This window comes from Spodoptera frugiperda, chromosome 5 (assembly GCF_023101765.2).
Source record: "Spodoptera frugiperda isolate SF20-4 chromosome 5, AGI-APGP_CSIRO_Sfru_2.0, whole genome shotgun sequence".
Lineage (NCBI taxonomy): Eukaryota > Metazoa > Arthropoda > Insecta > Lepidoptera > Noctuidae > Spodoptera > Spodoptera frugiperda.
In genome coordinates, this window is record NC_064216.1 from 8,862,867 (window position 1) to 8,878,505 (window position 15,639).

The 15,639-nt window shown below is 36.9% G+C and overlaps 2 protein-coding genes across 4 annotated transcripts; one reads left to right on the top strand and one right to left on the bottom strand.

Annotated features, from left to right (window-relative positions):
• The first annotated feature begins 4,777 nt into the window (after positions 1–4,777).
• On the top strand, positions 4,778–8,916 carry LOC118271652 (mRNA export factor GLE1). Its single transcript, XM_035587770.2, has 9 exons — positions 4,778–4,997; positions 5,167–5,333; positions 5,571–5,774; positions 6,147–6,258; positions 6,577–6,744; positions 7,077–7,204; positions 7,567–7,784; positions 8,311–8,489; positions 8,777–8,916. Exons 1-9 carry the CDS (start codon positions 4,800–4,802, stop codon positions 8,825–8,827), a joined length of 1,425 nt encoding a protein of 474 aa, XP_035443663.2. The 5' UTR covers positions 4,778–4,799; the 3' UTR covers positions 8,828–8,916.
• On the bottom strand, positions 8,912–15,621 carry LOC118271651 (NADH-ubiquinone oxidoreductase 75 kDa subunit, mitochondrial). 3 transcript variants are annotated; one of them, XM_035587769.2, is made up of 14 exons: positions 15,482–15,621; positions 15,002–15,169; positions 14,240–14,571; positions 13,878–14,019; positions 13,610–13,735; positions 13,200–13,295; positions 12,759–12,932; positions 12,310–12,475; positions 11,884–12,035; positions 11,430–11,636; positions 10,940–11,114; positions 10,408–10,570; positions 9,971–10,118; positions 8,912–9,720 (listed from the first exon to the last, which is right to left on the bottom strand). In XM_035587769.2, the coding sequence occupies exons 2-14, from the start codon at positions 15,164–15,166 to the stop codon at positions 9,574–9,576; spliced, it is 2,193 nt and encodes a 730-aa protein (XP_035443662.2). In that variant the 5' UTR covers positions 15,167–15,169; positions 15,482–15,621; the 3' UTR covers positions 8,912–9,573. The 3 variants fall into 3 exon arrangements, with proteins under 3 accessions (XP_035443662.2, XP_050549642.1, XP_050549643.1); XM_050693685.1 differs by having other exon boundaries at positions 15,444–15,577; XM_050693686.1 differs by having other exon boundaries at positions 15,363–15,513.
• Positions 15,622–15,639: the final 18 nt, after the last annotated feature.

Consider the following 15,639-nt stretch of genomic DNA (forward strand, 5'->3'; position numbering starts at 1 on the left):
AATTGGTTAAAGATCATTTTTACTAATTTCGTACTAACCCGCTATAAGTATGTATGCGCTATAACTGGGAACTCCATGAATATGGTCAGCACAGAAGCACCCTTAAAAACAAGTTTTTTAAGAATAAATAAGCATTTTTTCTCAATTTTATAAAAAAAAGCACAAAATATCCAACAAATTGCCTCAATACTTACAAAGTAACAAAAAAAATGTTTTATGCATTAATACACGTACTTACATGACATACAAAGACATTTTTTCATTGCAAAGATCTGTATCGATGCATAGGAACATAGTTTCATGAATAAATTTCCATGCGAGTCACGCAGACGTATCTCACGGCTTTCCGATAGAGCCCGGACTGCAACCAGCCAGTACACAAGCTTAGCTTAGGTGCCGTCTCGTGCATTCAAACGTAGAACTAATAAGAAATCATCGTACCTAGTACCTACTAATGTTTATTTATCGTTTCAATGTCTGCTTTTTGTTTCAAAAGTTTTTTACAAAATATGTGATTTATATCAAAGTTTGTAGAAGTGTTCAAACTTCAAGTGAGTTTGAAGAAAATACCGCGGGCATTGTATTTTTTTTTCTTAGTTAAAAACTGCTTCGTTATTCGAATAGAGCTAATACAACAGTACCTAACTATCGATACAATAAGATCTTTTTTTTCTTAGATAAAAGCTGCTTCACTATTCGAATAGAGCAACTGTCGATTCAGAAAGATCTTGGAATCGAATGCCGAATAATCGAATAAGCATTGACCAGTTTTTATTCTTATTAAGAATCAAAGTGATATTTTGTGACTCCTCAAAGTTTAATAAATAAATATAAGATTTTGAAATAATCCAACATTTTAAATTGTAATAAAAATAAGGTCATTGGTTGTTACCTTATATCGTTCTAACTTCAAGTGAGTTTGAGGAAAATACCGCGGGTATTGTATTTTTGTTTAAATGATAAATGATAAATGATAAATGATATTTATTTCTGTAAATAGATTATCTACTTACGAGCTTAAACTTATCAACAACATAGGGTACTTGAGTGGCTTTTACATGTTATCTACTTGGAATAAGTTCCAGGTGCGCTTCATGTTTTCTATCAATCCAAAATTAATATCGTGTGTAGATACACAAGGAGCATAATATTAAGATTAGATTTCTCCTATTAATATTATAAATGCGAAAGTTTGTGAGTATGAACGTTTGTAACTGTTTCACGCAAAAAGTACTGAAGAGATCTGGACGACATTTGGAATAGGAATAGATTATGAGCTGGAATAACACTTAGGCTACTTTGGAGCCCACTTATACGGATACGGGATACGGGAGAGCGGGTACATTAATTACAATTTTTTGTACCATAACTATAGTAAAACAAATATGTAGTAAAATTAATAGAACTTATAACTTGCTTAATGAGTGCTCATGATTATGAGCCCTTGTTGTAGCTTGAAACTAGTCCAGTACCATTGAAAAAGTGCATAATATTAAGATTAGATTTATCCTACTAATATTATAAATGCGAAAGTTTGTGATTATGAATATTTGGTACTATTTCACGCAAAAAGTACTGAAGAGATCTGGACGACATTTGGAATTGGAATAGATTACGATCTAACACTTAGGCTACTTTTTATACGGATACGGGATACGGGAGAGCGGGTACATTAATTACAATTTTTTGTACCATAACTATAGTAAAACAAATATGTAGTAAAATTAATAGAACTTATAACTGCGCGACTGACGTAACCTTGCATTATGATATCAGCCCCTGTCGTGGCTTGAAACTAGTCGAGCACCATTGAACATTTACGTGGATAAGCTGTAAAACTATCCTAATAACTTTTCTCGAATCAATCTTAACATATACCACCCTGTCCGTTTACCCTTTAAGTTAAACAAGTATATTGCAATACAAATTATAGACACCCAATATTAAACATTCAAGATTAATTAAAGTCAGTTAAACCACAAATTGCTAAACTGTTTCTAAAACATTCCTTTAATTGAACCACAGCATTCTCGAGTTTATCATAATTAATCACAAGGAACGAACAAATTACTAGGTACATAAGTCTGTGTGCGCCAAAGCTTCGCTGAAACGAATATGTACGGAATGTACTTACGTCTTAAGAAAAGGTGCAAATTCAATTTGTATTTCACTACTCTTCGCATTTCTATTTCAAAAGCAATATTGCTTATACAGATTCGAATTGAAATTGTATGTAGCTGAAACAGTCTTCAAAAAGTTCTTTTATTGAACTGCAATATAGAGTTTTATTTATTAAGTTGCTTTATGAAGATTGATAATCGTAACCAAAATTTTTAGGGCTTTCCTTTTGAGGGTTCCGTAGCCATATGGCAAAAAACGGAACCCTTATAGATTCGTCATTTCTGTCTGTTCGTCTAAATGAAAAATAATAAATTTAAAAATTAAAGGGGGCAATCCATACATATACAATGTTTTTTTTCAGCTAACCTATGCGTGATTCTTGTCTATGGATAGGGCTTTAAAAAAGACATTAAGATTCCTAAAACCATTATTCGTTAAAATCAATTGTTTGGAAGATATACGTTTCCAAAGTGCAAAAATGAGTGTCCTCTCTCTCCTTTCTAATTTTTAAAATATTTATTCTAACGACATCTTTAGATATTGTAATCTTTGTATCCAACTTGTTGACAGAATGTTAATAATATCTATACAATTTCTTAAGTAAAATGGGTGGCCCCATCCATATCCAAGACCACACATTAACACATTCTCATCCTCACATTTGAAACGTACAAGCAATGCAATTGAAACAAATGGCCGGGCGCGATACCAGGCTTGCATAAAAAGTTGGACAGTTACAAAGCGGGCAAAGCTCACATGTGTCGGAATCGCGAGGGACGACGACGCCGTTTTGTTTATTTGTCGTCTATTTGTCCCACTCGACGCGATTCCAGAATCGTGTTTACTGATATCGACACGTGTACCGCTTTTATTGTCCTTGTACGATCGTAACATTAAATAAGAATGGGAAATTAACGCGAACAAAATTGCTTCGTAATCTTTACGATCTTGCACATGGCAGATATTATCTAGGCACCTTTGAGAAATTAAATTAATAGGTATCTAAACAAGAATGCCTAGAAAACATTGTGTACAATATTGATTTCTGTGAACATAAATCGTCTACCCTGGACTTACGTTACAGACTTACAGTGAAAGCGCACATAAATGTTAAGTAAATGTAATTTATGCTATCATTAAATCTTAACTACCAATAACTGAGACATAAATGGTAAATACTACCTAGTCTAGGTACCCTATGAGATTCTTCACGTCTTATAATATTCACATTTCGCGCACAAGCACCAGGAAGCTAGGAACGCTTCATATTTCCATTTTCCATAATATTTCATAGTGCTGTACCTATAAGTTATTTTTATGCAAAAATATACCAAACAACGTGGTGGCGTGACATTGACGAATGAGCCCAACACGGTGGCTCAAATGGCGCCCGTCCACCGTTTCGCTCAATTTCCTATCCCACTCCATGGAATGGCGGCTTGGCGGTTATTTAATCTAATTAACGCTATCCGGTCCCAAATAAAACTTAGTATCAAAGAGCTAAATGTTTACCGAGATAACCACATGAAGAGATGGCGATCATTTTGATGTCGACATCATTTCATAATTTCATATGCGGTTTGTACGTAGTACGTGGATGTGTACAGATCTACCAACACTAATGTGTATTTATATAATCCTTTACATCGTTATTTTTATGGCATTCCTATAAGTGATTGACTTTTAAACAGCAAGCCGATGAAAGAAATTCACTAAAGTCCTGATCATTGACTTGGTAACGCGTTAGAAAGAGCCGAAAGTCGCTATATCTCTTTGTACCCATAGCATATTACAAAAGACGTATTCAAAACCGAAAAATAAAAATCATTATAAATTCTGATATTGATTGATATAATCAAATTAAATCACTTTAATGCATCCATAGTGTATAATGTGGTTTACAATTTTAATACAGTCATATGTTCTAACTATGGGCCCTTTTGGGCACCGCAACAGACATCTAAGAAACTTCAAACTTGCATTAGGTACAATACAACTGTCTCTATATTAGTTTTTTTTACAAGCAAATATCATCCAATGCCACTCCACATTCTCCCGCTTTGGCCCAGTCCATCTCCATGCGAGTAGAGTAGATGTTGATCTGTACCTAGGTAGGCACCGACCTACTACATAGTTGGTACATAAAGTATCACATACATACCTACATATAAAAGGCACGAAGATTTACGTTGTTTATGTACACAATAAGTAGCCCATAAATAGTAACGGAATCCCCATTCACGTCTGAGAGCACAAAGAAAATAGTTGTCAATACCAGAGTCAATGAATATTGAATGTATAAGTTCCAATGTATTGTCCATTTGACCTAAAATATTGGAACTATCGCAAACACAATCGTATTCTTGGAACTACACACTTGATAAGTGCTTACTTAATACTTGGGTATGTGCGGAACTTAGATTTATTGAATGTAAGTAGTGAAATACATAATTATCACGTCTAATGTCCCTTGATTGTCCCTATATCTTTACTACTGCACTTTACTATAATTATGTAAGTTTGATTTAGTGATCTCCAGAAATAACAAGGGGAATCGAATTCACCACACATTGCACAACATCGACCATTTTACTACTGCGTCATCGTCATAACCAATCTCAGCAAAATATCGAAGCTTTATAGATTTATCCACATAAAAGAAAACTTCATTTTTCGTCATGACACAATCAAAAGTACACTATTGTAGAAATCCTAGTAGTGGACTGAGCAATTTGATTCTTCATAAAACAGAATGGGAGAGAATTACAAGGCAGACGAAGCCGCAGGAGAATCGTTTGGAACAGGAGAATAAATATTTGCAGGCATTGATAGAACAGTCGCGGGCATGGATGAAAAATTGGCCAGACACCGTAGAAGTACGTAATGATCAGTTGTAACACAATCAATTCATAAAAGTGATTTATTCTCCCTGACACGCACCTAAAACAGCCAATGCTATTAGTTAAAAATAAAATATATTATTTAACTACTTTTAAGTTCTAAGATGTAAACAAATAATACTTACATTACATTTCATATTCCTAGGGTTGCATAGCAAAAGCAGAGAAGAAAAAGAAAAATCAACGGGCAAGAGAACTGGCCACAATCAAAGAGTTCGCAAATAGAAAGATCGTGAAAAACAACGAGGAAGTCATAGAACAGGCGAGACAACAGATCTTTGAAGGAAGCTGTTACGGAAACAAACTTGTGAGGTATTGAATAACAATGGAACAAAATATTAATTAGCATTCTTGATTCAAAAGATTCGAATACAAACGAGTCAATTCGTTTCATTTCAAAGGGCCATTGATATTTTACTGAACACCAATTTTATTTTTACATTTAGAGCGATTACCTATACAAACAAATCTTGTGATTGCGATCTAAGTAAGTACCTGTATAATACGTTTTTACTTTTAACTTATCTCCACTCACCCTTGGCTTTTTAGTGCACTTCATGAATCCAAGGACCAAGAAGAAAGAGAGGCACAAATCAATTTTAAAAAAGAAATAAAGCAGAAGGAAAAGGAACAAGAACAGAAGAAAACTAAAACGGTGACGTTCTGTACCTTCGACTTGGACAAAGACAGCGATATTATGAAGGAACAACGGAAATGTATTGAGGTTGAAAACTCTAAAACGAATAAAGAAATGTAATAAATTCTAGTACTAGTTGAATCAATAGTTTAGGATAAAATAACAAATTAATATATACTTAACAACAACAATGTCAATAGCCCACGATATCAATATTAGTCTATGACAATATTGGATCTTGTATCAATTCAAGATTTAGATTTAGATTTCAGCCATGCGATCGTCCTACCTAACCTCCTTCCATTCTTCTCCGCTTAAAGCTTTTCTTATTCATATAAAATAAAATATGAATAAGAATCGCAATAAACTATTAATGTGAATGGTCCTATTAAGTAGTTCCTCTATTCCTAAAGATGTATTGAAGAGTTTCAAATATGTACATAATACCTAAATAACTTTGTAATTTGTCATTCTTCTGTTTATGAAAGGTTTGAAAAACAAAAAGAAGAAGAAGCTAAGGCGAAGGAGAAACAGAAACAAGCAGATATTACTGACGCACAACTAATGAAGCGTCTTCTAGAACTTGAACATGAAGCCGAGGTACCGTAATCATTTAGAGAATTATTTTGTGGAGGACAAACAAGTTATTTGTGAAAGTAACAGCAGTGGACAAAATATTTGTCGCCACCCCTAATCTTCTTGTGATTGTCGTAAGAACAAACTATGAAACTTTTTAAATTGTGTTCTCCTAACCATGCATGAAGATTATAGCAAACCGTCTTATGAATGGAGTCTCATGATCCAGAACTGGACTATCACGAGCCATTGACGATGAGAGATGATGATTATGATTATATAAAAGTTGTGAAGCAAATAAAATCCCGAATTTCTTTTTTACCACTTCTTCACTTTTTACAGACCAAAATGAAACTTGTCGAAAAACAAGCTTTAGACCAATGTGCAACTGAATACAAAAAGACAAAAGACGAGCTGGCTAAATGGGAAGCTGACTATGTTGCAAAAATAGAAGCTTGTCGAAAGGAACAGGAACAACTGAACTGCCAAATCAAGCAAGTCCATGAACGGGTATGCTACACACCTTTATGGCTATCTAAGGTCTTACAGGTATAGATGCACCGTCAGATCCACTCCTCTAAAAAGATGACGCACCCTCGCTCCTAAAGTAGCGAATGGGGGCTGGCAGGGTTGGTAGTCTATGCCAACCAGGTGAACCAGGGACATTCCCACTAAGGTGTTCTGCCTGATTTTCTGGCTTAAACTGATGTGCGGGTTAAGCCCGTGGAGGCTACGCACGAAAGAGAAGTATAGAAGGTAGTATACAATAATAATTTGTAGTATTATAGAAGTAGGTTTATAAGTATCCCTTTATAACAACTTTATGATTTGTTTATCAATAGGTCATCAAAGAATATCGAGAATCATCAAAAATGAAAAATAACTTCGATGCCACAAAACAGTTGCAATTAGAAAAAAAGAAAATTTTCGATGACTTTCTCGCAAAATATATCAAGAGAGGAGAAGATAGGTAAATAGGGAAATTATATAAGTACCTACATACAATAGTATACTACTATTAAACTTACCTTTACCTCACCTACATTAAATTTATATAAACTAGTACATACCTTTTTTAAAAGTCACCTGATGGTAAGCGATCAGCGCCGCCAATGGACACCCGCAACACCTATTAAACTAGCCTTATCCATATATGAAATAATTATTAATCTTAATTCAATCCTTGGACTTATTTGATTCATTGGTTCATGGTGCAAGTAGTTAGTACTATTCAACTGCAAAAAAAATGTATGTAGATGGTTATATTGGCACTTATGATCAGTGATCGTGCTCTCATAGTAAAAATGACTAACACCTTCCCTTTCTAAATAGAGCTGCTAAAAAGGAACGCAAAAATGCCGAGAAGAAGAAACAAGACCGCAAAAACAACAAGACTATAGCTGATATCAACAAATCAATGGCGGAGGCTGTGAACCAACGACAAGGCGTCAACAAGTGCTACTGCGACCGACAATGTTATATTACGAAGTCGGAAAAGCCACGCATTATGAAGAAAGCAACTCGAGATGCTATTGAGCCGGAGGTTAGAGGTAAGGTGGTAGACAATATAGTCTGGCTGGTAGAGAATACCTGCGGCATTAAGCCCACGTTGTACAGATTTATGTACATGAAGAGCTAATATATAAATAAATAAAATAAATATAGCGAAGGGTTAACCGAAATTATAAAGTTTATAGATGTTATATAAACTATTTTGCCCACGATTATGCAAACTAACACAAAGAAGTCATCACTATCGTAGAAACTACAGAGCCCCATCTGCCTAATAAAATATCATAATGTTCTAGAAGATGCATGAAAGCATGTAATGCTCAGATATGATAGAATTCTAAGTTTTTAAACTAACATGGTCACTAGTAATATCATTAGAACTTGGACTTAGACATTATATCCTGTTTTAAGTTCTAATGATATGATAGGATTCTGTTTCTGGTCATACAACTACGACGGAAGAATTCCATTTAAAAAAAGTTTCAGCAGGAATGACGTCAGTATTTTGTTTCTACGTTCTATAACGGCAGTCCCATTAACTTTTATTACATTTTACTAATACAGCAGCCAAACCGCTTCCATACTTCGGGCCCCAGAGAAAGCTGCTGGCAGACCTGAGACGTCGCGAGAAGGAACCCAGTCCGTGGTCCGGCACAAATAGCATACATATGCTGTTCTTTAAGAATGCTGAAAAAACTTTAAACGAATGCAAGAACAAAATACCCGCGAGAAAAGTTATTGATGTTGGTATCACGTAATATTAATGTCATATTAATCATTTTTGTTGTATACAATTATACATTACTAGCAATCCCGGCGAACTCCGTTTCACCACCAATGATTTTCCCTGTTTTCCTGCTTTTCTCTTGAATTTTTCCTGAATTTGCTATAAACCTCACGGAGCCCGAGACCTTTCCAACGAATGCAAAACCGTGGAAATCGGTTCGTGCGTTCTAGAGTTATAGCGTCAGAAAGGAAAACCTGATTTATTTTTATATTATAGATTACTAATACGTACTGTTTATTGCAGGAATACAATAAATACAATGGATTGAACAGGACGACCTTCAATTATGATTAAACTATAGTTTTGTCTTGTTACTTTTTAATTAGTAGGTCCCCAAATATGTATAAAATTTTAGTGTTTAGTTTAAATAAAAAACGATTTCGACAATCATTATACTACATTTTATTTTATACTACAAACATTACTATTTACAAATATCTGTCCTTACATTCAAGTTACGAACGGTCACTTTTCTTCATTCCTTTACTACGGAGTACCATGAATAATTTAATATATTGAAATTTTATAATTGTTGAAACACTGTTATGCTTATCTATTAAATAACAAAATAAATAGCTACAAATCACAATGTACATGCGCAGTCGAAGTATCTAGTGATTAAATGTATCGAGTGAGGTACGGAGGTAACAAGGCCCTCGACCACGTAAAGTGCATTTCTGTAGTATTTTCCTCGTAAAAATGATTGCAGAAAGGCAAAATATAAATTTTATAATTACCCTAAAATACAACTTCATACGTTTGAGTTTTCTGCACTCACTCCCAAAAACGTAAAGTAAATTTTTCAACTTTACTAGTACCAAAAAAAGTTGTGTAAGTGTACAAAACTCAAACAACAAAAGCTGGGAATATATCTTAAAGATTTAATAAATTGTACGACACACGGAGCTCCAAGACAAGCAATTATAGTACGTATGTGTATACACAATAAGGTGATTACCGGAATCTTAAGAGGAGATAATACTCTCACGTTTAATACGAGATGTTTGTTTGTTCGTGTGTCGTACTCCTAAGTTGCTCGCCTAGTACTTGGACTGCTTTTGTTTGAGGACAGCCTGGACGCACTTGGCCATTGTGGGCGAGGCGCGACTGATCGTGTCGGTCATGAAGAAGTCTTCTAATTGCTTCAGCTGCACGTCCACCTTGCCGGACACTGGCTTCTGGAGACTCTGTACAGATAATTTTGCGTTAGGGGCTCTGTTTTTGCGTTGAGTAGATGGCGCTAGCGTAGCTTAAGATCCTGATCGTCTAATATTTGATTAAAATTTGGTATTTAGGAAAATAAAATAAGTTATATATTTTTTTAATTTAAATTCATTAAACGACTGAAAATCGTTTTGTTACTTATGTAAATTTTCTACTAATTTCAACTACACAATATCAACTACACAAAAGCATGAGGAACTATCAGAATCGTACCTGTGCAAGAGCCCGAGCCTGCGCGAAGTAATTGTTGTCCTCTACATTGCCGTAAGTGACTAGTGCGGGGCTGATCTGACTCAAGCGGTCGCGCACCTCGTCCAGGCTGTCGTACGGAAGACGCTCGCCAACGATCTCTGATAGAGCTCTGTGAAACAAATTAGTCGTTATTAGCATGAGGAATTATTATGTCTTTTATTCTTCCCGGTGTCAGGCACAGATAAGGGATAATTTACGCCCATTGTCCTACTCTAGGTACCATCCCAGACTACGTGGTCCTGCAAAGAGTTTTTCATTACCAACAAAAAAAAATGTCCCATCGACGGCACGTTGATTTGGCACTGTAACGCTCGGCAGCACGACATATTTTATGCGACGTTGTTCAAATGGTTACTGTTTATTACTAGTGTCATTCCTCCTAAGCCAGTATCACGTACCTGATGATCTTCCAGTCATCCCTAGCCTTGCCGGGCGGACTGACGGCGGCGAGAGTTTGTTGCGCGCGCCCCTCGGCGTTGACGTACGTCGCGCGCTTCTCCGTGTACGCCGCGCCCGGCAGGACTATGTCCGCCATCGCCGCGCCCACGTCGCCGTGGTGACCTGATACAGATGGTTGTTGGAAAATAAATATATGTAAATACTAAAGAAACTTGGAGATTTTGTTATAGGTCATTGAGTAGGGTTATCATAGAGTTAATAAAAACTTAAAGTCATTTTGTTATGTCAAATATATCAGACATACATAGCCATGATAATATCAGAACTTTAAACAAGGCCAACAACACTCGCAACCCGCAGCACCAAAGAAGTAACAAGTGAGTTGTCGTCCTTTTTGACGTGAGATTAGTTCTCCGGAAACATCACTCACTCGGTAAAACACAACGCAAACCACTCCGGTCGAGCCGACCCATAATGACCCACTCGTGCCGAAGTATAGCTCTCCCACGAGACAAAGTGAATATAACATACCTTGGTAGATAACAACGGCGTCTTTAGGCAGTTGGTCCCTGGATACGACTCCACTGTCGGCCCCCAGTAAGTACACGACCTTTGGCCCATCCTGTAGTACTGGTCCAACACCCGGTTTGTAACCAATGTCCAGTGCTGCCACCTGAGACGCTGTGCGCTGGAGAACGTTCAATACCTGGACAGAATATGATCGTTAAGAGTATGTTACGAAAAGGAAGCAAATTTCACCACATATCAACCTAAACTAGTAAAAGACTGGATTACTAAAGTGACGATATGACACAAGTGTACAACAACTAACCACAGGCCAGTGGTTAGTAGTTGTACACTTGTGTCTCCAGGGGCCATAGTCTGCTATTACAATTGTGTCAAAATGGTCGATCACTGATCAGTGCAAGAGGGACGGAGCTATACAACCTACATAGCTCCGTCACTGATCTCGACCATTTTGACACAATTGTAATAGCAGCCTAAGGCTCCTCCAACATACCTTCCAGCTCTTGTCCTCAAGTTTATCCTGCAGACGGAGAGCCAGCTCCTGAGTGTATGCGAGGATAGCGGCTCCTTCAGGAGTCTTCAGCTGGTCTGCGCCCAGGATCACCACGGGACGCTTAGCTGACTCCAAGCGCTTCATCACTTCGTGAGATGATGTCCCTGAAGCTAGGTCTTTCAGTATAGAAGCGGAGTCACCTACGTGCTGTAAACAAAACGTGACATAATTTTAATATATCCTGTAGAAATACCGGGATAAAAAATACGGTCGAATTGATAACCTCCTCCTTTTTTTAATTTAGTCGAAATGTAGCCTGTTATACTCTCTTGAAAAGTACACATTTCAATGATGAAGATTTTTTTTCAGTCATTTCGGAACATTTTCTGTACAAACAATTAAATGTCTCCTCTTTATATGATTAGCATGAAAAGTATAGTATAGATTTTCTCACCGTGTAATCGTAGGTGAGGTCCACTTTGGGTCCAATGAAGGCTACATCGGTGTCCTTGTGGATGTAAGCCTTACGGATACGAGCGTTCAACAGTGGTGCCTCGAAACGGGTGTTCGCGCCAATCAGAAGCACAAAGTCAGACTCCTCCACATCTAAGAATAATTATAAATTATGTAGAAATAGTAAGATTAAGATTGTATGTAAGATTCGTAGCAATTGGCGTTCCATTGTCTGCCATGATGGATTTTATTATTGCACAGATGAAAAATACATATGTATGTACTAAAAGTAGAAAAGTAGAGGTCCGTGTTCACCCGAAATACCGGAACTAATTCCAGGGACACATAACTGGTATATATCCCAATATTAACCTCTGGGTAGTTGAGAGTAATGCACCAATTTAAATAATATAATTAATTGACTCACTGGCGATCTTAGTGTTGCAGAGGTATGAGGACCGCAGATCGATGCCGGCGCCCTCTAGCGGGAAGTATTGCTCGGTGCACGTGTTCTCGGAGCCCAGCCTGTTCACTAGGTCCTTCAGAGCCACCAACGACTCCGCGTCAGCCAGATCACCGGCTACAGCCAAGAGCTGGTGATGAACAAAGAAAAATATACTTTATTACTAAGAGAATAAACAACTTAAAGACAATTTAGATCATTAAACGAACTTTTGCAAGTTATTAATAGAAAGGGAACATTCCGAAAATTCAACTGTTAAAGCTCACTTCAGTGTGGTTATTCAGAGGCCTTGGTTGTGTCATTTATTATTTGGAAACCGTTATGTGTGTTTCCCCACGCGAATCTGGTTGAACCTTACAGAAATCTTACAAAAACTTGCCTAAAAGTATATTATTATCTTGTTTAACACATACCTTGCCAGGCGGGCAGTCCTGCAGCGCCCTGGCGGCGGCGACCATAGCATCCTCCCACTCGACGGGCGTGAGGTTTCCGCGGCTGTCCTTCATCATCGGAGTCACCAGACGCTGTCTCTTCAGACCGTCGCATGCAAACCTAGACTTGTCTGATAGCCATTCCTCGTTGATCTCCTGCAAGAGAATATTATTTAAAGAGGATCTGAGTAAGTCAGGTGGACCTGGTACTCAAGAGGTACCTTAACCTCTTGGGGACTTAATTACTGAGTAATAAAGCTCCTTTTTTCAATAGTGCTCTTCATTTAGCTCTTTAGTCTCATGCAGACTAGATTTTGATGCACTGCTAAAGCGACGGAAGCCAAATGACGATCACAAAACAACCTTAAAAAGAGTTTGACTTTAATATTTTTAATAGTCAATCTTGTAAATAAAGAATATTACCTCATTGGTCCTCGGGAGAATACGCAGCACTTCATTAGTACGCGTCGCAACTACGATGTTGCTACCCAGAGGGTCTAAAACATCTACAGAGTCGATCTGAAACGTAAGTAAAAAAAAATTAGCATTAACTTGACTAGCTTACGAATTTAGAACAAACATAACACGTCAAACACGCCTTGCAGATCAGTTTAGGCAAAAACTCAATAACTAAATGTTGCGTTTTTACTGTTCGTCATCATACATATGATGCCCAGCTTGTGAATCATCCCGAGCAGTCGTCGTAGTAGTCGTTACTAAGTATTCGTAGTACTAAGTTGCGACTATCACTCGACAAACAGAATAGAATACAAAACCAACATCATCAAAAGAAAATATTCTTTATACATCTGAGTAACATTTCAACAACTTACCCTCCTGGTCTCCCAGGGTCGTGCAGCAAAGCTGTAGGGTTTGGAGGTGAGCGCGCCGACAGGGCACAGGTCAATGATGTTGCCAGACAACTCGGATAGGAACATCTTCTCCACATAGGTTCCAACCTGAGGACAAAAAATTTATTATTAAACCCTTTGTTTATGTATAAAACTAAAGAATTTACAATGTAAAAGTTAGTGTTAGCTATAGTCACTTAGACTAACATAAAACTAAACTGTTAACTACTATAATCAATCTTAAACTAACCTGCATGTCAGTGCCTCTACCAGTAGTACCGAAGTCATCAACACCGGCAACCTCTGATGCAAATCGGATGCACCTCGTGCAGTGGATGCACCGAGTCATAATGGTCTTGATCAAGGGACCCACATCTTTGTCTTCAACAGCACTATTAAAGAAAAAAATAAAAATAAAGAAATTTTATTTTTCTTTTATCCAGCTTGATTTTTTTTATGATTCTTAAACAAATTAAAAATAAATCTTTAATTTAATTACATTTAAAATATTCAAATTACTGAATCAATTTAACTGATTCCAATTAGTCTGATTAAACTATTATCATTCCTATCACAATATCACAGTACAATAAAAATTCAATAAACACTTACCGCTTGCCAGAGAAATGGATGTCAGTGAAGCGACTCCTGTCTGAACCAAAGGCCATGGACTGGTCTTGCAAGTCACACTCACCACCCTGATCACAGATAGGGCAGTCCAGAGGATGGTTCACAAGGAGGAACTCCATCACACCCTCACGGGCCTTCTTTGTCAAATCTGAGTTGGTCTTGACCCTCATTCCCTTCATCACAGGCATAGCGCAAGCCGCAGCTGGCTTAGGAGACTTCTCGATCTCCACCAGACACATACGGCAGTTACCAGCGACAGCGAGGCGCTCATGGTAGCAGAAACGGGGGATCTCTACTCCTACTAGGGCTGCTGCCTGTTTGTAGGAAAAAATTACAAATATTTCACAATTGCCTGTAATGTTCTCAATTCCCAGTTCTAATAATTCTCTTAGAAATTATGAGAAATTATATTTTAGCATATTTGAACATATTTGAACAACTTTCAAACCTAATGGTTTCCTTTATATACAGAAATTACTGAAATTAAACTTAGGTAAGTGAATATTTTTACTTGAATGTTTGAAGAACATAGTAGCATATTACACAAAACTCATTACTAAAAAAAAACAAGATTTTATCAAAACCATATTATCGTGGTGATATCACTTACTGATATTATTGTGGTGATACAAAATCACCACCATAATATTGTTAAGGCATGTAGAGGTAGAGGGTAAAATCAATATATTTGAATCAGTAAATAGTCAATTTTAATTAGAATGGCATGATAAAGATTATACTAACTTGTAAGATAGTGGTGCCAGGCTCTACTTGGACAGGTTTGTCGTCAATGAAGACTTCGAATTTTTCTGGTGCTGGGGGCTGTGCAGCGAAGGTGCGAGCAGCCAGTGGTGCTGCACGCGCCGGCGAGCTCAGCTTAAGCGCCCTAGTTAGCGGCTGGCGCAGCATTTTCTGCAGCAAACACCAATACGTTTACAACCAATGTCACGCTTATTGTATATCTTTTCACAGCTGTTTGCACTCGAAATTTATTTTACAGGTTTCTAAATGACACGATTGTATTTGTACAAGAAGACAATCCTCTTAAAACACATCAAATACAAGCAATTCTTCTGTTATTATTACATAAGAATCAACACCTAACCTAAATAATTATAGTGAATAATGGGTGCACAAATACTTAATTTTAAGTAAGTTGGCCTTTAAAACTACTAAAAATTATTACTTATTGGAATATACGTCGTATTTTCGTAAAATTCGTACCTAAAAATATGTATCGAAAATCTTTAGATAAGTGACAGATACAAGAACTGTCAAATTGTCAATAACTTCATCAGTAAGGCACGAGCAACTACTAGCTTATAATTCCGGTTTTCTTTTCTAATTAGACGATTTTATTACCTGAAATGTCTTAAAAGCTG

Excerpts from the sequence above, each read along its gene's own strand:
- LOC118271652 (XM_035587770.2), top strand. The coding sequence starts at position 4,800 with ATGACACAATCAAAAGTACACTATTGTAGAAATCCTAGTAGTGGACTG. Across the intron at positions 5,334-5,570 it reads TACGGAAACAAACTTGTGAG|TGCACTTCATGAATCCAAGG; the intron begins GTATTGAATAAC and ends TTGGCTTTTTAG. Across the intron at positions 7,205-7,566 it reads ATCAAGAGAGGAGAAGATAG|AGCTGCTAAAAAGGAACGCA; the intron begins GTAAATAGGGAA and ends CTTTCTAAATAG.
- LOC118271651 (XM_035587769.2), bottom strand. The coding sequence starts at position 15,166 with ATGCTGCGCCAGCCGCTAACTAGGGCGCTTAAGCTGAGCTCGCCGGCG. Across the intron at positions 13,736-13,877 it reads GTAGAGGCACTGACATGCAG|GTTGGAACCTATGTGGAGAA; the intron begins GTTAGTTTAAGA and ends TTTTGTCCTCAG. Across the intron at positions 9,721-9,970 it reads AGGCTCGGGCTCTTGCACAG|AGTCTCCAGAAGCCAGTGTC; the intron begins GTACGATTCTGA and ends TTATCTGTACAG.